The 22818-nt window shown below is 49.2% G+C and overlaps 7 protein-coding genes across 7 annotated transcripts; 4 read left to right on the forward strand and 3 right to left on the reverse strand.

The window, feature by feature from the left end:
• Positions 1-930: 930 nt before the first annotated feature.
• Positions 931-2454, reverse strand: N7517_004669 (uncharacterized protein; the record flags this gene model as incomplete). Its single annotated transcript, XM_056722399.1, has 3 exons — positions 931-1973; positions 1998-2156; positions 2214-2454. The coding sequence occupies 3 exons, from the start codon at positions 2452-2454 to the stop codon at positions 931-933; spliced, it is 1443 nt and encodes a 480-aa protein (XP_056578649.1).
• Positions 2455-3229: 775 nt separating this feature from the next.
• On the forward strand, positions 3230-5596 carry N7517_004670 (putative MFS transporter; the record flags this gene model as incomplete). Its single annotated transcript, XM_056722400.1, has 3 exons — positions 3230-3434; positions 3511-5343; positions 5409-5596. 3 exons carry the CDS (start codon positions 3230-3232, stop codon positions 5594-5596), a joined length of 2226 nt encoding a protein of 741 aa, XP_056578650.1.
• Positions 5597-6462: 866 nt separating this feature from the next.
• On the forward strand, positions 6463-8362 carry N7517_004671 (putative MFS transporter; the record flags this gene model as incomplete). Its single annotated transcript, XM_056722401.1, has 7 exons — positions 6463-6684; positions 6741-6852; positions 6911-7173; positions 7226-7568; positions 7619-7681; positions 7736-7940; positions 8011-8362. The coding sequence occupies 7 exons, from the start codon at positions 6463-6465 to the stop codon at positions 8360-8362; spliced, it is 1560 nt and encodes a 519-aa protein (XP_056578651.1).
• A 1005-nt stretch (positions 8363-9367) lies between these two features.
• Positions 9368-13359, forward strand: N7517_004672 (uncharacterized protein; the record flags this gene model as incomplete). Its single annotated transcript, XM_056722402.1, has 3 exons — positions 9368-9835; positions 9932-11346; positions 11418-13359. 3 exons carry the CDS (start codon positions 9368-9370, stop codon positions 13357-13359), a joined length of 3825 nt encoding a protein of 1274 aa, XP_056578652.1.
• A 752-nt stretch (positions 13360-14111) lies between these two features.
• On the reverse strand, positions 14112-14441 carry N7517_004673 (uncharacterized protein; the record flags this gene model as incomplete). The annotated part of the gene is made up of 2 exons (XM_056722403.1): positions 14112-14365; positions 14426-14441. The coding sequence occupies 2 exons, from the start codon at positions 14439-14441 to the stop codon at positions 14112-14114; spliced, it is 270 nt and encodes an 89-aa protein (XP_056578653.1).
• A 10-nt stretch (positions 14442-14451) lies between these two features.
• Positions 14452-19241, reverse strand: N7517_004674 (putative succinate-semialdehyde dehydrogenase; the record flags this gene model as incomplete). Its single annotated transcript, XM_056722404.1, has 12 exons — positions 14452-14586; positions 14652-15727; positions 15943-15971; positions 15992-16079; positions 16131-17375; positions 17425-17512; positions 17793-18324; positions 18385-18764; positions 18812-18885; positions 18938-18974; positions 19031-19056; positions 19118-19241. 12 exons carry the CDS (start codon positions 19239-19241, stop codon positions 14452-14454), a joined length of 3834 nt encoding a protein of 1277 aa, XP_056578654.1.
• Positions 19242-20577: 1336 nt separating this feature from the next.
• Positions 20578-22644, forward strand: N7517_004675 (FAD-dependent oxidoreductase; the record flags this gene model as incomplete). The annotated part of the gene is made up of 4 exons (XM_056722405.1): positions 20578-20996; positions 21052-21448; positions 21504-21684; positions 21740-22644. 4 exons carry the CDS (start codon positions 20578-20580, stop codon positions 22642-22644), a joined length of 1902 nt encoding a protein of 633 aa, XP_056578655.1.
• Between the last annotated feature and the right edge of the window lie 174 nt (positions 22645-22818).

Here is a 22818-nt window from a genome sequence, read left to right on the forward strand (position 1 = left end):
GCTATGTTGTACTGTGATGCTTGCCTGTGTTTCTCTTTATAAAGGACATTTAGGGCCACTAGTTAGTTAAAGGCTGACACGTATTAGGTAAAAAGTAGGTAAGGTCAATGTGTGACGTTCTTTGTAAATGGAGTGCTTAGCTATCCTTTATACCCCTAGAGGGTATATTACCTATACCCTTCGAACTCGTCACTAATAAACCCCAAAACTGTTGATAAATGGTAAATGGATAATCCATTCTGGCTGTACCCCCTCAACACTTTATTTGTTGTTTTTGGTCTGTAGAATGGCTGATGGGAAGTGGGGGCATTCTATTTATATATTTATTATACGTAAAGAATTTGGGACACCTAGTATCTCCTAGCCTGCTACTTGTAGTTAAGAAATTGGGTATAGTATCGCTCCAGGCTGGAACCTTTCTCCTCCAATTTGCGCAGCGGCTAAGGACTCGGAAGAAGCAAAATACCTTTCTTTGGTGTTTCTATAGAATTGTTAGATGTGAAACTCGGCACACGCTCGAAGAAGAGAACGACATATTCTGTGAGAAATGCAGCAATGTCGATTAGCTGAAATTCTTACACTTAGGATGTACTAACGGATTGCATCTCATGTTCAGAATTTTCACATAGTACTGCGTATAAATAAAGTAGACAGCCCCTGCTCATGGGCTTGACAAATATGTGAAATAACAGAACCAGGGCTCACCTTTTGGATTTACAATCACCAAAAATATAGAGATATCTGGATCTGTATAGAGATCAAAGGATTCATTTTTTTAGACTTGTAAACGCCAGCAGAATAACATATACATGGGTAGGCGCATTCAGCAAGGCGACAACAAGACAACAACAAAGCGAAAGGGTAGTGACCGGCCTATTTCACAATCTTAAAACCACGTTTAATGAGAGGGTCGGCTCCGACAGAGAGAGACTAGTCGAGGAAGTGACCCGACGTTGGTGCATATCGGAAGAACCCAATGACGTTCCCATCATCATCCCAAATTGCAGATCCACAAACACCATCTCGGAGACGTTCAAGAGATACTTGGCCCATATAACACCACCGAGTCTTTACCCATTCAAATTGAGGTTGACTTGGGTCACCAATAGGAACTCGCTTGCGGTCCCAAGGTCCACAGGTACCTTCACAATAGCCAACGAATGGGCTATTCATATAGACGGATGGACCGATATGCAAGTTATCGGCGGACACAAGACCTTGTAGCTGGGTAGGTCCTATTCCCTCAACAGGGGTCTCGAAAGTCTCATTAGTGAACGGGATATCATCATGCAGTTTCGCAATCGCAATGCCTGTGCCCGCGATCGCCGTGATTGGTTGACTAATCTCTTCACCACTAGCACAAGGATGGAAAACCCTATCGCCATCTAGAAAACTGTGGGAAGCAACTGTCATATATTGCTCCGAGTTAGAGTCTTCAACGAGCGCGCCCGAGGTAGTGCGGTACTCATAGCTGGTGATGGAACTTGTTCCAGAGCTCAGCATAATTCCAGGACGCAAGGTATCATACTTGCTATCGTCGATGACGTTACCTGTCGGGTCTGTGATCCTACGGGCCGGAAATCGTGGTCGTCCGACTTCATTCTCAAACAGATAGAAACAGTTGCAGCAGCCAATGGTACGGGGAACTCTAGAAAGATCTGTGCTCTCGTACTCCAGGACAATAATGAAGAACCTACCCCAGTATTGAACTTGTGTGATAACGATTTGGGTTTTAGTAAAGAACTCAAAGACAAGCTTAAAGGCATTCTCAACCTCAGAAGGTGGAAGGTTAGTGACGTTGGTATTAGCACTTATACGAAGATGTGATTTGCTCATTCGTTTTATCGGAGGCATTGAGCCATCATCGATTGGGTCAGTTGTGAAATATGGCTGAACACCAGCAATGGTGAGGGGCCATGGCTTGGGTGGGAGGGTGCTAAGCCAAAACCGCAAGAAAAAGCCATCAAATGACACTTATTTTATATCGGGAAATAGACGAGAGAGGAGCTCAGAATTTTGGTTGAAGCTTCCATCATGTCGGAGGTTAAATGGTAGAATGATGTGACGGGACGGCGGAATTGGGATGGTGAGTGACAACTCCGGCGACTCTGGTAATTCTGGATGCCCATGTGTTGTCTTGAGACGAGACCTCTTATCTAACATATTAATTAGGATATAATTCAAAAAGAGATGAAGATTTTGTGAAAACTTACCAATAGTACCTTCACCCAACGGTAAAAGATATTTGGATGGTGCAAATAGAGGTGAATTATCCAAATACAGGACAGTCTTGCCCGAAGAGAACACTGCATCGGGAGATAATATGCAGCTCTTATTTGGGGATGAGAGTTCAGATGATGGAGTGACTTTTTTCATAGTGACTGAAGTGGTGTGGGTGTGAGGGGTGCTAGAGGTAACAACGAGCACTTCTTCAATCTTCCAGGGTGTCTCCATAGTGATTCAAATAACCAGGACAGCGATCTGAAAACAGTGATAGATGTTGAGAGCTTGAAGAAGGGAATTTGGAGAAGGTGCCCGGTGACAACACTATCCTAATTAGGCTTAGTATCCTTATATACTTCAAGTTCTTCGTGTAATAATGACACGTGCTGATAGTACTTTGAGGCTACTTTATTTAAGCTTGGCGATCATATGATAGTCATGGTACCCAGCGAGTACTTTGGGACTTCTCACCGCCTCCCCACTGCCACATGGGATCGACATATTACACCTTTTTCTTTGGTCTCAACATTTTGGAGTTTCCACCTTTACCGCGTGACATATCTAACAGCTTATCTTATGGACCTCGAAAGACGCTAAGGCACTATATATTACTCGCCACTTGCAGATCTCCTCTACACTCGCTTCTCTTTCCCGCTTCAATAAGCTATGCCTTCAAGTGGAGCTCATTTGCTGCCTGGGTTAATCCATAAGCGTTGATCGCTTTCGCCCAGTGACAAATACATCACCTGTTCTTTGCGGGGTATTGATATCCTTACTGCTAGCACGTCGTCTATAGTTGCTAGTTTTTCCTGGCAGCATTTTTGGGCGGATTCCGGTATTACCTGAGATACCTGTGAGTGACTCCCGCGCTGCACCCTGTTGACCTAGAGGGCTTCCTCTTTTCTTGCACCGGTTCAAAAGACTCTGGCTAATAATGGGATGTTTAGCGCACTTGTTTCGCAAACGCCCCAGGCGGAACACTACTTTCCTGGTTCTCGAACAGAAGATGGTATCACCAGCAGAAGAACGCTCTGCTACAATGGAGGAGAACTCGGAGATACACCCTGTCGTGCAGCAGCCAGCTGCTTCGCGCTGGAGACGAGTCTTCGGAAGAAAGACTGAAGAAGAGCCCGAGTCTAGCGAGGATCAGACCTATCGCGCCAAATCAACGCTGGGAATCCTAAGTGACAAAGAGACAGATGAAGTTCCTGGTGAGTAGAAAGCCCCCTGCCACCGATAGAAGCAATATTGGGAAACGAGGACTGATAAGTGTCTGGCATGGTTTAGGAACGGTGCTTCTGTTATCATCAAATCGCAATGAGCCTCTGGGAATGAGACATCAGCCGCATCGGACATCGACATCATCTATATCCTCGTCGTATCGTCCCTCGCGATCTAATTCTCGAACCCGGTCAACGATTCCAACGCAGAAGAGAACAGCGGACGGACAATTTGTGCTTGACCCCCAACCGGATGACTCCGTAAATGACCCTCTGAACTGGCCTGTGTGGCAACGAGACACCGCATTGGTCTCACTAGGCTTCTATTGTTTGATGGGAGGCGGCATGACCCCCATTTTGGCAGCTGGGTTTAACAATGTTGCAACCGAGTACAATGTCAGCACGCAACAAGTGGCTTTCACTACGGGGTTCTATATGCTAGGCCTGGGCTTGGGGTCTGTCGTGATGTCGCCCACAGCCATCCTATATGGGAAACGACCGGTCTATCTCTTGGGAGCAACCCTGTTCGTCATCTCGGCAATTTGGTGCGCAGCGTCACCGAACTACCCAAGTCTCGTGGTCGCTCGTATTTTCCAAGGATTCGCCGTGAGCCCAGTTGAGTGTCTTCCCTCTGCTACCATCGCAGAGATCTACTTCTTGCACGAAAGAGCCTATCGAGTGGGCATATATACACTCTTGCTACTAGGTGGAAAGAATCTGATCCCCCTAGTGAGTGCCGCCATCATCGAAGGCCTGAGCTGGCGCTGGGTATTTTGGATCGTCGCCATGATTGTAGGCATGTGTCTAGTCTTGCTCTTTTTCTTCGTCCCCGAAACCTTTTGGGACCGCACACCCCGTCCCCGTGTGCACAAGAATAAGAGCCCGCGTATCACTGGTCACAGCGTCTCTGACCTCATTTCCAACGGGTTCCGTGGGCGGCGCCCTCATGTCCAAACCCAGGACGAGTCTGTCGACCAGGCCCATGCAGATCCAGCACTGGCACCGAAGAAACCCAAGCACACGCATGTTGGGTTCGCGGATGACCACCCAGAAGACGGAAACCAGGCAGCCGAGACTGAAAAGTCCGATTTCATTTCCGAGGCTGGCAATGCTACCAATGGCGATCAAATCACCACTCAACCGCCGACTCCAGCTAATGAGAAAGGCGATGACTTCCTCCAACCACTACCTCACGCTCTTGTACCCGGCGCACACCCAGATGACCTGGAGACAGGTCGACCGGCCGCCATGTCGCCCGCGAGGACCGAGTCACTAGAGCCAGCCGGGACACTGCCCGCAACCCTACAATACACAAACCGACTTCGTGAACGCCCGAAGATCCCATTCTCCCAATTACTTCGAGTGTGGAACGGACGAATCGCGCAGGATAGCTGGTTCCGAGTCGCCGTGCGACCATTTGTTCTATTCGCCTATCCATCTGTGCTCTGGTCAACAGTGGTATACTCACTATCGGTTGGCTGGCTGATCGTGCTTTCGGAGTCGGTTGCACACATTTTCGAGGGCAAAGAGCACTACCATTTCACCGCGCTGCAGACAGGTCTGGTCTACATATCGCCGTTTGTTGGCGGTCTCCTGGGAACCGCAGTGGCGGGCAAAGTATCGGACATTATCGCACGATTTATGACCAGACGCAATGGCGGCATTTACGAACCCGAATTCCGTCTCGTCATGGCACTTCCCATCGCTTTGTCAACTGTCATCGGTCTGATGGCTTTTGGTTGGAGTGCTGAGATCGGCGACTCTTGGATTGTGCCGACTATCTTTTTTGGTTTGATCTCGTTTGGTTGCTGCTTGGGCAGCACGACGGCCATCACCTTTTGTGTAGATAGTTATCGCCAGTATGCTGGTGAGGCGCTAGTGACACTGAACTTTAGCAAGAGTATGTTGAACCATCATTTGTATTCTTTGTTCGATTTATCTGGTCTAACCCATTCTCTCTTGCAGATATCCTCCACGGCCTGATTTTCTCTCTTTTCATCGTGGACTGGCTCGATGCCGATGGTTCACGCACCGTGTTCCTGTCTATCGGCGGTATCCAGCTTTTCTTCATGCTCATGTCGATTCCCATGTACATATACGGCAAACGAGCTCGCATGTGGACGGTGCGTAAGCGTCTTATGGAACGTCTTTAATTTGGCTTATTGAATATTCGTCGAATATCTTTTGCATTGCATTTCTTTTTCTCTGACTACATATATCTCGGGAGGCTCACCGCTGTTGGGGCACCACTGTTGGGGGTTGTTTTAGATATTCTTTTTGGGATGTTACATTTGGAGGTAGTTTATACTGGGAGCGTTTGAAGGGTCTTGAGCGGATCGAGTATATTATCGAGCATTATATCAATATCACAATTTTTAATGACATCTTAGTCCTTTACAAATTGCAGTAGGCTGCAATGCTATCGGGACATCTTTCTAATGAAGTGGTTGATTCTACCAGTCAACAACTAAAGACAAAAAGCCAAGCTGGTTATAGTGCACGAAATAATACTCCAAACTCACGGATGAAGTAACCAGTAACCGGTTTAAAGAATCCAAGCGGGTCTGAAGGCAATAAAATAACAGCATAAGCTGACGACAGCTCGGAGAGAAGCCGAAACTTTTAAGCTGTTCCACCGTCTGAGGGCACATCATAAAACAAATTAAAGGTTAAATTCACCGAGGTTGCTCCGAGTTGGAGTATATTCTCAACGCTAGGCTCTATCAGGGATGAGACCCCCATTACAAGGTTCTCAACCATCTTATCTGATGGAAGTCCGCCGTGCCAAGTGTTGAATCTTTCTTGGCCTGTTTACGTACATCTGATTAGGAGCTTCGGCCCTTCGCACCGTGATCAGCTCACCGTGGGTTGAGCTCGGCGTTGTTAGACTTTTATCAATCTCCGAGGTCCATAAATAGTAATGATATCGAAGTCCTTTTTTGAGTTCAAAGTTCTTTATTTTCTTTGACAGCCTGAGTTAGAAGCCTGCTATATATCATACCCGTATCGAATTGCGATCATGGCATTTGATACTTCGGAGTCGAAGTCTGTGGATGTGGTGTCGGCGCCTGTCCGTGAAGACATTTACGCCCCATCAGAAGAATCTGACGATGCATCTGATGGAAAGAAGCCACCTCCGCTTGCAGCAAAGTTATGCGCAGTCGCACTGATATCGTGTATTAGCTTCGGCTCGCACTGGAGTTCTGGCGTGACGGGTGCTATGAAGACCACGATCAAAAAGGTACTGAATACCCAAGATGTCGATTTGAAGGATTCACTGACGGAGTTTGGTGACAGCAAATGCATATCGACAATGTTCAATTTTCGCTTTTGGAAGCCAGCGAGAATTTTATGGCAACAGTTTTGCTTTTAATAAGTGGTGTGATTACCGATCGAGTCGGCGGAGCTGGTATGTTGTCGAATCTGTCAAATCAGCGAGAGATATCCTGACCAGTCCTTTTTCATAGAGATGATTGTTTATGGAAATATCGTCTATACCATCGGTTCTATCCTTGTCGCTGCCGCCGCGACCGTACGCTCTTTCGACTTCATGATCGGAGGTCGAGTCATTCTCGCACTCGGAGATATCGCCACACAAATCGCCCAGTATAAGATGTTTTCCTCTTGGTTTCCTCCTAGCAGTGGATTTGCATCCACACTAGGCTTTGAGCTGGCTATTGGCAAGATTGGAGGATTTGTTGGCAAGTCGACGGCCAATATTATTGCAAAGGTGATTGCTTTCTCGGGTTGACTTGGTTAAGGCACTGCTGACAGGAGAGTAGAAAACCGGAAACTTTGCGTGGGTCTTTTGGACATCGGTGTTTATGAATCTCTTCACAAATGTGGCTACTGCAGGGTTCTGGTTCTTTAACCAGTATTGTAACCGCCACTTCAAGGGACGACGCGATGAAGCTACCAAAGAGCAACTGACAGAAAAAAACAAAAAGTTCGAATTTCATAAGGTGTTCGAGCTCCCCTGGACGTTCTGGGCTGTTATGGCCTTTTCTGTGTTTCAAACGAGTGCTGCGACAGTGTTCAGTCAAAATGCCACTGAGCTGGCCGAGAAGCGGTTCAATGTTGATTCTATCAAGGCCGGGTGGTATAGTTCTCTTTCGCAGTATGCAGGTACGATATGCATGATCATTAGAACTGGATACAGACTGATAAATAGCTAGGATTCTTCCTCGTTCCCTGCTTGGGCGTGTTCATCGATGTTCTTGGCAACCGAGCATCTGTTTGTTAGTTTTATCATCAAGATCCACAACATGCCTAATACTGACATCCCTACCTAGTGTGTACTTGCGGCCTCGGGATGTTATTAAGTATGGTCCTCATTAACTTTGCAACATCAAAGGCAGGCACAGGGGCTGCATTCGGCATCTACGCTGTTGCTCTGTCGCTCGGACCAACCTCCGTTATCGACAGCATTCGCACCACAATGTGGCACCAATCGGTCTTTGGATCTGCGTATTCATTGAAGGTCACCATGAATAATGCGTAAGTTTGATTCCCTAAACCCCGATAAATTGTGTTCTGCGCCAGAAGTTGACATAGGAAACAACAATAGCATGAGCATTATAGTTCGGATTATAACCGGAGCTCTGCAGGACGCAGATGACAATTCATATCGCCGAGTGGTACAAGTCTATCTAGTTCTCGCTGCCGGTGCTTTGATTGTCGGTGCAGCGATTCTGATCGGCTCGTTTGTGACTGATAACCTGGCGGTGCTACAGTGGACTCGGCATAAACGGTTGACATCGGGTGCGGAAATTATCGAGCGAATTCGAGAGCGCAGTTTGGTAGCCCAACACCGGCGCACTCGGAATATTTCGTTAATTTGCTTCGGGGCTTTAATTTTGTTGACACTTGGGTCATGGGTGGCGTATATCTGGGGGGCAGTGACCGGTCATAATTCCTAGTCGAGTAAGTTGAGTTGAATACAACATATGATTTCGTGAGGCTTCGATGATTGAGTTTATGACGGAAGAGACCATTTCTATATCGTGAATCAAGATCACCCATATCAGGTTATGTATTCGCCACCATCGTCATGTGGTTCGGGGGGCTTGCGCTAGCTCTCCGTGTACCTTCGTGCCAACCCCTGACAGAAATGACGTTTTTTTTTTCAAATGACGGCATTGGCATGTGGATGCCCTAGGGCTGGTAGCGATGCTGAGATACGGTTCAGATTATAAGACATGAAGCAAGGAAAAACAAGCTACAATTAGCAACATTTGCTGGTCTATAGATCGTGAAGATTCATTGGTCTACTGGGCTTTGATCGTGCCTGATCTTCATGGCCAATAATATTGCCTGAGGCCATCCGCCAATGATCTACAACCTCAGGACGCCACAAAACCACTGGACAGCCACTGAAACCAACTGCCCTCCACATCTTGTCCACATTTCTGCTGTCCACTGGACGCCCCCTGGACGCCCCCTGGGGCCTCCTACTCCATCATGCTCCTGTAAATTGTATGCTGGTGTGCCGATCCCAAAATGACGGACAATCACACGAGAAGTGGTGGAGCAGGTGTACCGCGTGCCGAGCGCTACTTCTTGGATGTTCTATGGAGTATTTCTCCCTTGACCCACCCGCTACCTTGACAGATGAGATCCCTGTACATATGTTGTACTCCGTATCCGCACTTCACCTGACTTGCTGTTCGGCTGTGGAGAGCCATCTCTAAATCGAGAAATCTCCAGGGCTCACTTTCCCTTTCTCCAATAATTCGTGACTAATCCAGCTACACTCATCGCTCCAATTTCCAACCTTTTTGATAACTTCTTTTGTGTATTTCGACCTCTCCTAACCCTCACCACCCTGCCTTGGTCTTCGCCGGGTGATAACTTGATCAAACTCGAAATCTGGAGTCCGAGAATGCAGCACTGTATTCTCACTCTTCTAACGCTAGCCCCAAACCATGAATGTTCCTAGGACACGCCAGGATGGCCTACATAACGCAGATCGCAGGGCGAGGGAGCTATACCGCTACTACCAGCCTGCTTCGCAACCTGAGGCGGTTCCATCTTGGCTTTCTGCGAACGATGGATTTCCTTTCTCTGCAGTTTCAGGACATACCCTCACTCCACCGATCTCCGAAGGATCACTGCCTTCACACAGTAGTGGGACTTCCCGACCAGCGACCGCAATGGGCTCAGATGCTCTCGTGCTGGGTACCTCGAATAGTACCATGACGTCATTTGCCCAGCTAGCAGCCTTGCGCTTAAACGTCGAGCGCGTGTTTATCTCTGTATTAGATCGTGATCAACAACACATCATTACCGAAGCTACAAAATCTCTCAATTTGAATGATCCCACAATCCACGACGACAACGATGACCTCTGGTTGGGGGCACCCGACACCCGCAAGACATGGAGTGTGTGCAAGGTAAGTTTGCTCAAACGACGAGCTGGCTGATCCGGTGCCACTGTCGAACTCGATCACATTATTCAATTACTCCTTGATTTTGACGCCGTTCGACAGGACACTGTTTCACTACCTCCCAACGACCGCGAGAATGCAGACTATCAATTTCTAGTCGTCAACGACATGACCGAAAATGAGCGCTACAAAGACCTTTCCTTCGTCGCGAAGGACCCCAACTTTCGCTTTTTCGCGGGAACTCCCTTGACAACTGAAAAGAACATCAACTTGGGTTGTTTTTTCGTGTTGGATAAAAAGCCTCGAGATGGGTTGACACCGCTAGAGAAGGATACACTGGGATCTCTATCAATGCTTGTGGTGGATTACTTGAAGGTTTGCAGACAGGCTTCCGAAGGACGCCGGGCCGCGCGCCTTTCTCGCGGGCTCAGCTATTTCGTTGAAGGAAGTTCTAGTTTCGTGGATAGTATCGACCGGTCGCGCACCAACAGCGTCGGTATTCCATCAGCAACTCCGCCATCCTCCTATAGTCGACCGAGTGCCTCTGGTGGCTCTCCTGAGTCTCGTGGGAATGGCTCAGAAAACGCATCGCAAGAGACATCCAATAGTCCACCAAACGACCGATCACTCAGTACCGACGCGCGCTCCTTCAGCTCTGTCCCTTCCGATTTGAAATTGGACTACGATTCGAAGCGCAGTAGTTCGAGATTGGACAGTAGTTCAAAATTGGACAGCGGCTCGAAAGTAGAATCGGGCACGGTAGAGAGCTCTCTGCCGGAATGGCTGACCAGCAGCAGCCGGAATCGGCTACCACCCGATGATTCGCAAGGCAACTCTTGGTGCTTCCGCAGGGCGGCCAACTTACTTCGAGAGAGTCTTGACCTGAATGGAGACAGTGGAGTCATCTTCCTGGAGTCCAACAATAACCCTTTGATGGACGCCGATATGGGGAGCGATTGTTCCGACACAGGCGGACCTGCTTCTGTTCTGTCAGCATCAACAAATGAAGAACCATTTGCTCCACAGGCAGGGTCGATGGCTACGTGCGCTGCGGCCAATTTAGACCGGTCTTTCCTGCAATTGTTGCTCAGACGCTACCCCAAAGGAAAGCTATGGTCTTTCCATCGCGATGGGCTCATCTCGACATCAGACGATGACGACCAACAGCCTCAAGACAAGGGCCATCTTGGCACCAGTGCCACCAGTCGGTCCCCACCGAGTGCAGCTGCACAACCTCCGAAGCCCGTACGAAAACGGCGGAAAGCTGCGGAGAACTCAGTACTCAACAAGTATTTCCCAAATGCTGCGCAAATTATGTTTGTGCCTTTGTGGAATGCTGTTTCTTCGCAGTGGTTCGGAGGGTGTTTCTGCTGGAGCACAATCGAGACCCAGGTATTCAGCACCTCAGTCGAGCTCAGTTCGGTGCTTGGATTTTCATCGTCCATCATGGCCGAATATAGCCGTGTTGAATCCCTCATCGCGGATCGCCAGAAGGGTGATTTTATCGGGAGTATCTCGTGAGTTTATCTTGGTCTCTGGGGATATTTGCCATGCCTGACCGCAGTTACTAACTACTATATTTTACTAGACACGAACTTCGTAGCCCCCTTCATGGAATTTTGGCCGCTGCCGAGTTTATGAACAGCACCCATCTCAATGAATTCCAGGACTCATTGCTTGAGACTGTCAATTCGTGTGGCCGAACATTACTGGATACAATGAACCAGGTACTAGACTTCAGCAAAGTGGTGTCTTTGGAACGGACATGGCGGTCAATGAAACGCAAGAAAGAGTCACCGCTCGATTACAGAGGATCAGACAAGCTGGCGCATCACTTGGATACATTGGTGGCTACCGATGTAGCTATTCTCGCCGAGGAAGTTGTTGAAGGCATATGTCTTGGTCATGTGTTCGGACAGAGCTCTACTGCTTCAGCTGACCTGCCCGTATTGATGCCACATCAAACAAAGCTGCAGACTCAGCGGTCCAATGTCGAAGTTGTTATCGACGTTTCATTCCGGGATTGGGTCTACCGGACTCAGCCGGGCGCTTTGCGGCGCATCATTATGAATCTTTTTGGAAATGCCATGAAATATACAGAATCTGGCCGTGTCACTATCTCCTTGGCCGCATCCAGTCACTCTGAAGGACGATCTCGGCGCCAAGGCCTCGAAGACTTGGTCACATTAACAGTAACCGACACGGGTAAAGGTATATCAGAAGAATTTTTGCGCGGCAAGCTTTACACGCCCTTTGCCCAAGAAGACGCCCTGGCTGTCGGTACCGGACTAGGATTGTCAATTGTTCGCAGTTTGGTCAAGGCTTTGAATGGAAGCATTCGAATTCGCAGTCGTCCTGGGGAGGGCACTGTCGTACAGGTATCCCTTCCCTTAGAGAGGCCTGTTGGCAAGGAAAGTCCGGTCATACAACCATCTGGACAGCTTGTCCAACAGCAAGAGACCTTGGCACAAACTCTTCTACTACGCGAGAGATACCCCGGTAGACGGGTCTCCATCTGGGGCGCCGACCCAACCGACGTGACTGCCGACTCTAACTGGTCTGAAATTGCCCGATACCTTTCAGACTGGTATGATATGAAGATCGTTGCATGGACACCAGAAGCCCATGTCGATATTGTGCTTATGGATGAAACCGATTTACCCAACTTCCGCACAATTGCACCCTCTGCCACTTTGCCTGCTCTTCTCGTCCTATGTCACAAGTCGGTGGATTACACCGGCGCGAAATCCGAGTGGTTGCCTCTTGCTTCCTCCGTGAACATCATCCGACGTCCCTGTGGACCACACAAATTAGCTCGAAGCGTAATGAGGTGTCTGACCCAAGATCAATCGAGATCCGCGACACCGGCTTCCTCTCAGAAACCATTGAGTCTACCGCTCAGGACGTCCTCATTGCCAGCACAATCAGCATTCGATTCGCCCGTTGTATCACCTGCCGATGACAATAGTGCCCCGGACCTGGACTGTCACGGAATCCGCCCCATGACGGTATCGCCACTGCAACAACCATCGCTGATCACCTCATTGCCCGAGGAGATTGCAGAAGCCCCTTTACCAGCACCGCTGGTAGAGGGCGGAGTCAAATCTTCGCGACTGGCAAGAGTGCTCGTGGTTGACGACAACCGCATAAATCTCAACCTGATGATGACTTTCCTCAAAAAACGCCAGCTGACGGAGCTCGACCCAGCTGAGAATGGCAAATTGGCTGTTGAGGCCGTCGAGCGCATGCAGAGCGGTTATGATATCATTTTCATGGATATGTCGATGCCTGTCATGAATGGTTTCGAGGCTACTCGTGCTATTCGCTCGCTGGAGAGGGATACGGATGGCCGCAAGCCGGCTATCATTATTGCCTTGACTGGACTCAGTAGCTCACGCGATGAGTCGGATGCTATGGCTTCTGGTGTGGACCTATTCCTCACCAAACCTGTCTCTTTCAGAGAAGTCTCGCGGCTACTGGGGGATTGGGAAAATGGTCGGATGGTAACAGAACGGAAGCTGGCATCTTAACAAGCATGGTCTTCTCCAGTTTGATTTGGCGTGCAAGCTTGTTCTGAAATCCTTGCATTGTTGATTCCTAACCCCCCACCTCTTTGGTTGGAACTTGGATGTTGCCCGTTTCCTTCTCTCGTCTCAATCTCGACAAACCTCACATGATCGGGATGAACCACTTTTTTCTGCTCTGGTTTTTGTTTTACCCATCATATCGCTATGATTTCAATCCGTCATTGACCTGAGAAGTGATCGGTCTTGATCATCAATACCAATTGATCCTATCAGACAATGAACGTGATGATATTTAGGCCCCCCTTCTCTCTCTCTCTCTCTCTCTCTCTCTACACACACACACACACACACACACACACACATTTCAACAACTCCTATTGCTTGAGCAATTTACGATTCACACGGCATGTGCCAAGCCAACGCTGGATACACGGGAAGCGACGGCTGGAGTTGGTATACCTTGTTTTTGCTTTTTGATTTCTCTTTTCTCTGTTGCTTTTTGCTTCTTGCATGATACTCAATATTGTACGGCGTGCATCGATCTAACCGCCCGGTGGTACAGAGGTGTCTTCTTTTCTCTTTTTGGATTTTATTTTGGTGATTGGAATTCACACGCACATAGATATCTGTTACTTCAGGTGGCGCTGGATCGCTCTGCTGGCCTTGCGATATGTATACGACTTGGGATGATGGCAAGATGACATGGAAAAAGTCATGATCACATTCTGTGAGAATTCAATATAGTTATGTACTTCTCATTTACACCCACGCATCTCGTACTCGGAATCATCCCGACAGCCGCAATCGCGATGTTCCGGTTTATATGGCGAGTGCGCTAGTTCGGCTTGTTTGACTGTTACGTAGTTCTTCGCATGCTCCGGCGCAGCGCTTGGGGGCGCGTATTGCCTTTGGGAGATCTGAGGCTCCCAGTGTCGGTGATCGACTTTGGCAACGGGATTGTAATACTCAAGGGTTGTGCATCGGGAGAGCGTGAGAGTAGAAGCATCAGCTGAGGCGATTGTTAGTATACACCCGGAATAATAGAGGTTGAGGACATGGATGGACATACCTGTGCATCTCTGCATAGTCAGCAGTTTACTCTGCAGCTGCGTATGACGACGTCAAGTTCAGGCTGTAAAGGCGATTGGAGTTGTTGAACAGAACATCAGCAGCTATCTTCATAGCCTGGGACGCAGTGAAGTCCCCATGTTGAACATAATCGACGAGCACCTGCATGGCAGAAGAGAATTAGCATCGGCAAAGGCAATTAGTAAAAAAATAAGATTGCAACTAACCGTCTCAAGAGCCTGCCGAAACTGCCGATTAGCCAACCAGAACGTCTCCGGGTGAAACCGGCCATCGGTACTCCAAAGTAGACGATTGGTAGGCGCAAGCTCCAAACTCTCCCGCAGAACCTTCACCTGCGCCTCTCGGCTAACCATAGGAAAGACCTTGCCGAGATCAACATAGACATTGGGATAGACCGAAGCCAGATACCCGGCTTCGCGCGTATAGGGGTATCCAGCGTGCAACAGGACAATATCCGCACCAGCATACTGAGCGATTAAAGGCTGCAGACAAGCAGGATTCGCCCGCAAAAGATTAATCCGAGTATCTCCAAGACCGGTGTGAAACAGCAACGGCTTCGCAACACCAGCCTTCTTCTTAAACGAGATCGCTTTCAGCGTCTGCTGAACTATCCAATCACAAATACCCTTATCATCGACCTCGAAGCCGGACCTGGTGGTTCCAGAATCGAGAATGCGAATCAATGATCCGCCGAGAGTTGTATCGTCGGAGGAATACGCATCAACGTCCAATCCAGTCCGACAGCAGATTTCAGATTTAAAGGCGACGACGTTGGGATCGTCCAGGGCGGAGGCGAGAGCATCTTGGAATCGTTGTCGGAAATTGTTCCAGACTGATTCACCGTTCTTGCGCGCGTTCGATACATCCAGGATTGTAGATTCTGCCAGAGCTTCGACTTGCACGATGCGCTTTGTCGCTGAGACCGTGAAACTATCGTGCCAGACGGAAGGTTCGATGTCTTCGTCGTCGCTGAGGTAGTCATCGAGGAGTAGTGCGTGCGTGCCTTCTAGAGATTTTTGGATGAGGCCATCGTAGTTTTCGCGCACGCTTTGATCGTGGGCGGATTTGATGTCGGTCCAGTTTGCGCAGGGGATGCTGTAGAGCTCGGAGAGCTGGGTTATAGCGCGCAGTGAAGGGAGGGTAGTGTTGGCATTTTCTAGGGCGCGACCGTGTGCCGAGGTGGTTATGGCCTCGATTGGGTAGTTTTGGTGGTCAGTGGCTGACTCGCGGTTTAAGAGGTTGTGGGCATGATTGTCAATTAGTGGGTGAGACTGAATCAGGTCTCGCAGAGGAGTGAGATTGTCCATGATGAGAATAATGAAGTTTTATGTAGTGAAGAAAATCTGATATTCAAAAGATCCCCAGATTTTATGTGGCCAATCAAAATATTTATTTCGTCTACAAGTGGATATAGTTGACCACTCACAGTTAACGAATTTCATTTCAATTTGGTGATATGTAGATCGAGAGATGATCGATAAAGAATATATAACATACTTAATATTGTCCCTCGAGAGTCATGGTGCCTGTTTTGGTAACCAAGTACTCATTGACAGCAACATCCTTTCCACTCTCTTTGCCATATCCAGACTCCTTGATACCACCGAAGGGAGACTCGGCAGCCGATGAGTTGCCTGTGCGAATGTTAGCATATAAACAGATTGAACTCATTAAAGGAAACTCACCTGTATTCATTCCGATCATACCCGCCTCCAAGTTCTCCAACAGACGCCACATGCGATCGATATTCTTGGTGAAAGCATAACTGGCCAGACCCATGCTGGTATCATTAGCCACCTTGACAGCCTCATCCTCAGTCTCGAAGCGATACAGCGCAGCAATAGGCGCAAACGATTCTTCCTGCGAGATGAGCATCTCCTCGGTCATCCCAGACAGAATAGTAGGCTCGAAGAAGTAACCCGGCTGGGACTTGACAGCATTACCACCCAAAATAACATCAGCGCCAAGACGACGAGCATCCTCGACCTGCGCAGAGGCTTTATCAATACTCCTCGGCGTAGTCAATGGTCCCATCGTGGTATCAGCCACCGCACCATGACCAACAACCAGCGCAGCCGTACGCTCCTTCAGAAGCGCAGCGAACCGATCATAAACACCAGCCTGGACATAGATCCGATTGGCAGTAATACAAGCCTGACCCGCATGACGCCATTTCAGCGACATGAGCTGGTCAACCGCCTGATCGAGATTGGCATCGTCGAAAACGAGGAAAGGACAGTTTCCACCGAGCTCGAGAGTCAATTTCTTAAGTCCATGCGCACAGTGCGCAGCAACCAACTTACCAACCCGCGTCGAGCCAGTGAAAGTCACCTTCTTAACAAGCGGGTGCTTACACAACGCCTCACTCAGCGCGGGTGTATTCTCCAAATCGGTAGTAAGCACATTCAGCACACCAGCCGGGATACCAGCACGATGCGCCAGCTCCGCCAGCACGAGCGCCGAAATCGGCGTCTCGGGACTAGGCTTGACGACCATCGTGCAGCCAGCCGCCATCGCGGCACCGACTTTCCGTAGAACCATGGCAATAGGGAAGTTCCATGGGACAAGGGCGGCTGCTACACCGATCGGCTGTTTAATGGTAAACACGCGACGATTCGGGGCCGCGGCTGTTGATACACTGCCCTGGATGCGCTCTGCTTCGCCGGCAAACCACCAGAGGAAGCCGAGGGAGTAGTCGATCTCACCGTATGCTTCTGCTAGTGGTTTTCCGGTTTCGTGGGTTACGATCTGGGCGAGGTCATCGCGGGCTGCGAGTGTCAGATTGTGCCATTCTAGGAGCCACTTTGCGCGCTGGCGGGGGTTGACTTTGCGGAATTCCTCGAAGGCTGTGTGGGCATTTTCAACGGCGGCGGAGACATCTTCTGCGGCGTTGGCGGGGCAGCTGGCCCATGCTTTGTCGGTGCCGGGGTCTGGATATGTTAGTTGTGATCTGAGATGTAGAGCTTTGAAGTGACATACCAAGTACTTCAAATCTCTTTCCGCTCTTTGCGCCGACCCATTTGTCGCCGACAACGGAGTCGAATTTTAGTAGACTGGGATCCGATAGCTGGGGAAATCACGTTAGTCCCCGGTTATCTCAACTCGGACATCTTGCCGAATACCCCGCGAAAGGATAAAGACATACCTTGAATGGGAGTTGATATTCCATATTTGCGTAAGCAAGTTGCTTTGATTAAATTATAGTGTATGAGCGTAAGAGAGTGAAAGAGTGGAGGGAAAGTTCATAGCTATATACTGACCCCTCATCCCCCAATTGGGGTAGATCGGCCCGTTTTGATATCCTTCTTCTTCAAGAAGGCTATTAGGGCTATTAAGGCATATTAAACAATACTATCAGCACTAGCTGGTCTCCCTTCTTGCGACCGACTATCTCCCACCCTAGTCTCCATACTATACCCGACCGTGATATCAGTTCTTTTCATAATCCCCTTACCATCATCACTACTCAAACTAGGACTATCTCCACCCTTATACTTACGCATCTCAAATTCAGCAACAACATCGACACGCGGTCCACCCAGCGGATCCGCCATTTCGTAATCGCGGGAGTATATCGATGGCAGCGTGGGTACGGGAGCTTTGGAGAAAATGTTCGAGTGGAATCTGCGAGAGCCGACGCCAGCGCCGGAGCCGGTGCCGGCCCCATGAGTGGATTTATCACGTGAGCTGCCGAGAAGTCTGGGGAGGAACCGGCTGCTGATAGCTTTCATCGATGGACCACAGGCTGTAATTACCGCGAGGTTGACTTCGATTGCCGAGCTGCAGAATCCGATCGAGTAGGTTGAGTCTGAGCCTTCTACAACGGAGAAGTAGGCATTGGCGATGACTATGACGCGCCAGACTCCGACGGCGGTTGCGCTGTGCGGTTGTTAGATGGATGTATGGTGGATTAGGGTTGGATTTGGGGAATTTTCTTACACTCCACCCATACATAGAATGACACACACGGCGATCTTGCGTCGGATGGGCATTTGAAGGCGCACGGTGATTATGACCGGGATTGAGAGGACCATTAGATCGGTGAAGAGGTTTATCGCGGCGCTTGAGACGTAGAATGCGCCTTGGTTGATGCATTTGCCGCCCGGGATGCTCAGGTCGTAGACGTATTGTACTGGCTGGCATTGAAAGACGTCGACGATGAGGACGATGAAGAAAAGGAGGCCCACGATGGCGAAGGAGCCCCAGATGAGGTATTGGACCGCGCGTGAGCGTGACTCGAGTCGGCGTAGGAATAATAAGATTGAGATTTTTACCGCGGCCAAGGCTGGATTGTAGAGGTGCTGGTTTGCGAAGTTCCACTGTTCGTGTGAGTCTCTGATGTGCGGGAGCTGTGAAGTAGACTTACCTTTCGCCCAAGTGTGGCATCATGGTCTTTGGGGATGTCCCAGATGTGAATGCCGACATAATTGAATTTGATATCTGATTTTGCGAATTAGTCGTTGCTCACTTTGCACTCAAATGAATTGCTTACAGTTCCATGCGGTAATAGACTGGGAGATGGAGAGGAGCTAGAAAATGAGGCGTTTAGCATACACTCAACAACCTGGGGATCTGGGGATCTTACATATCCCACGAGAATAAACCAGTCATCTAAAAGAATCTCGTTAGCACTTCTGATAGCCCAAGTCCAGTACCGATCTGGATTGCATACCGCTTGTTAGAGATGTTCGGGATAACCATCGGCTCCACATTCGAAGTACAATTGCAATGCCACTGAGAACCGTGAACACGACCATTAGACCCAGGGCAAGTCTCTGTTGGTGGTCATCAACCATCGTGTATTCCCCTCAGCGCATATGGGTTCTCGAACAGCCTGCGACCTCGATCTTAGGATGCAGGGTTAGATATTATGGCCATCCCAGCGAGTCAGGATCGGCAGCAATATCCTTCTTTGGCCTTGGCTTTTTGAAATCCGGGGACATTTTCAGGGATTTTTTTCGATAAATTGACACAATGAATCAAAATTGATCGCGGTGTCCGCATCTCAGTTCTATTGTTGTCGATTCTCGGTAAATAAGTCTGACTGATGAATGCCGTGTAAGGGCCCATGCGTTCATTTAGATTGGATTGCTTGAATTCACTGGGGTGTTCTTCTGAGCCGCAGTTCTAGACCACAACCTCGTTTCTCGTGTCTCATTTGAATGTTGTTCAGTGTAGGTTTCAAACCCCAGCTAACGATTGATTCAGCACACAGAGAAAGATACAAGCCATCAGCTAGCGCAGGTACGGAATGTTTGCACAGGGAATAGCCACATCTCGTATACTTGTGGGGAAATTAATAGTTGTCGTGTACCATCTCGGGGGAGCGCAGTTCATCCTTGTAAGGGGGGCTAGTGGGAGAACCCCCTAATTATACACTTGCGGGACTGTGCCCCAGATGAGTGGTGAATTCCACTAATAAGTAAGGAAATGCGCCCAAGGATTTCATCCGTGCTGATGCCATAGAGTGAATTTGAGGGCTCGAGATCTCGGATAAAGTATTTGGCCCCCGATGAATTGTTCTCCGGGTAGCAAATTTTCCTTTCTTGCTCTTGGCAAAATTAGATGAGATATGCACCATTCTCCTAGTTCCTTGCGTTCGGGCTTCTCATTGCCCAGAAATTAGATTTGATCTACTCAAGTGGATCGTGGAATGTGGAGAATGGAGTCGAAGTGTGGCCTGATGGGAGTCCGAGAAGTTCTCGTACGGGGTAGCGCGTGTTCGTGAAGTCCGTTATTGTTCCTGTTCCTTGTGACTGAGAAGTCTGTATCCTTCCGGCACATAGACCCGGTTAGATTTTTTTATACATGGCGACTCTGTACGGAGTACCATAGGGCAATTAAGCCGGACTCTCCGTCGCAGTTAAAGTGTGGCTTGAAAATTCCACGGGGAAAAGGCCCCATCCATCTCTAGCTTCGTCTGTTGATTAAGAGACGCGAGTATCCCAAATTACTGTGGGGAAGACAGATTTCCCTTTTGGGATGTCAACATGGGTGCCCAGGTACTTCGTGCTCCGTACTGTATTTTGTACTTTGAGCTGGCGATGTGGATTTGGTTTAAAAATCCCCATTGAGCATTTTTTTCGGTCTTTCCAATCTCTGACATAGCCACTTCCCCTGAGCACCCTCACCATGGCCCCTTGTTCGTTCATGACGGGCGTTTTGCTCGGTGCTCTCCTGCTGGTATCACCCGGAGACGCTCGTGCTGGGCGGACTTCCTCTGCCTCTGTAGCCGCCGAGCCGCTATTTGAGAGCGAGAAGTTTCAATTGACAGATCAGGACATTGCAAAGCTCAGCCAGGACCAGTCAGCCTTGGTGAAATTTGGGAGCGATGGCACTGATAAGACAACGCGGTCTACAAGGGGATGCAAGGTATTCCCCGGTGACCGCAATTGGCCATCACAGTCTAAATGGTCGGTCTTGGATCACCTCCTAGGTGGTGCGCTCATCAAGACAGTCCCCCTAGCAGCGGTCTGCTATTCTTCGTGGCCCGAATATGACATTGCCGAATGTGAGAAAATCACCTCGCAATGGACTGATTCTCATCTGCAGTTAGTCACACCCCATGTATGAAACATAGACATTGTATACTGAATCCATGATTAGTGCCGAAGACCCGGCCTCGGCAATGTGGCCTCTGTTCGAGGGAAGAACCTGCCTGCCCACTACCAATGCCTCTGCATCTTGCACGGTGGGTGGCTACAGCACCTATGCGGTGAATGTGAGCAATGTGGCTCAAATTCAGCTGGCTGTCAACTTTGCACGCAACACGAATATCCGCCTGGTGATTAAGAACACCGGTCATGACTTCAATGGAAAATCAACCGGTGCTGGTGCTTTGGGTATCTGGACCCACCACCTCAAGGATATCGAATACTATGAGAACTATCGTGGTTCCGGTTACCATGGTCCAGCTGTCAAGCTCGGCTCAGGCGTACAGGCCATTGAGCTCTATGAAAAGGCAAAGGAACTTGGATTCACTGCCGTGGGTGGCGAAGGCATGGTGAGTTGGTCAATGCACAAATATCAATATTCGGCGTTTCAACTGACCTTGCTAGACTGTCGGTGTCGCCGGTGGCTACGTTCTCGGCGGCGGCCACTCGCCCATGTCCAGCGTGTACGGCTTGGCTGCTGACCAAGTGTTGGCTCTCGAGGTCGTTTTGGCCAACGGACGCTTCGTGACAGTGACTGAAGAAAGTGATCCCGATTTATTCTGGGCTCTGCGTGGTGGAGGTGGTGGTATGTTTGCTTTCGTATTGTCTTCTCGAAATTCCATTTAACGGTTTCCCACCAGGTACCTACGGAGTCGTCACTTCCCTCATCTCTCGTGTCTACCCCAAGGTCGACGTGACTGTCTCGACATTCAACTTCTCCACTGGCAAGGATATCTCCCTGGAGACCTTCTGGGCTGGCCTCAAATCATACGTGAAGCGATTCCCAGCTTACGCCGACGCCGGCACCTACGCCTACTTCTGGGTGCTGCCGACCGGCCCTGACGCCTTCACTTTCCTAATGAACCCTTTCTTTGCAGTCAATCACACTGTGGACCAGTACAATGCTCTCGTCAAGCCATGGTACGATGAGCTCCGCGAGCTGGGCATCTCAATCCAGCCAAACACAACCTACTATGACAACTTCCACGACGCCTGGAAAGCCGGATTCCCTCTCGAGACCGTCGGCTCATCGGTCTTGAGAACCGGCTCTCGCCTCTTCCCACGCGAAAATTGGGACACTCCCACCTCACTAGACGCGACCTTCGATGCCCTGCGTGCCACTCTAACTGAGGGCTTCGCATTACTCGCATTCAACATGAAAGCCGAGCTACAGGATGGCTTCACCTCGAACTCAGCGAACCCGGCACTCCGCAAAATGCTGATGCACGCCATCACATCGACGGACTGGACCAACACCACTTCCGATACCGTTATTCAATCCAAGATGGATGACCTCACTAAAGCCATTGGCAAGTGGCGCGCTGTGAGCCCCGACTCCGGCGCGTATATGTCCGAGTCGGATATCCAAGAGCCGCACTTCCAGCAGGCCTTCTATGGTACCAATTACAACCGCTTGTATAGACTTAAGCACCGGTATGATCCGACTTCCTTGTTTTATGCGCCTACTGCTGTTGGCAGTGAGGATTGGGTTGTGAAGAGCCTTGATGGACTTCCCGATCAGAATGGTCGGCTGTGCCGTGCTTAAAATGATGTTTATGATAGAATCTAGATTTGTATAGTGAATCCTTTATAGACATGAACCATGTACAAAACAACTGAGTTAGATTGGTCTGCATGGTTTCTTTTTTGCCTCCTATGTTATGGCTTCGGTACTTTTGTTACGATATTGCAGCATCACTCGATTATATTGCCAACTTGA

Source organism: Penicillium concentricum (genome assembly GCF_028827145.1).
Source record: "Penicillium concentricum strain IBT 3081 chromosome Unknown utg000002l_segment0_segment0, whole genome shotgun sequence".
NCBI lineage: Eukaryota > Fungi > Ascomycota > Eurotiomycetes > Eurotiales > Aspergillaceae > Penicillium > Penicillium concentricum.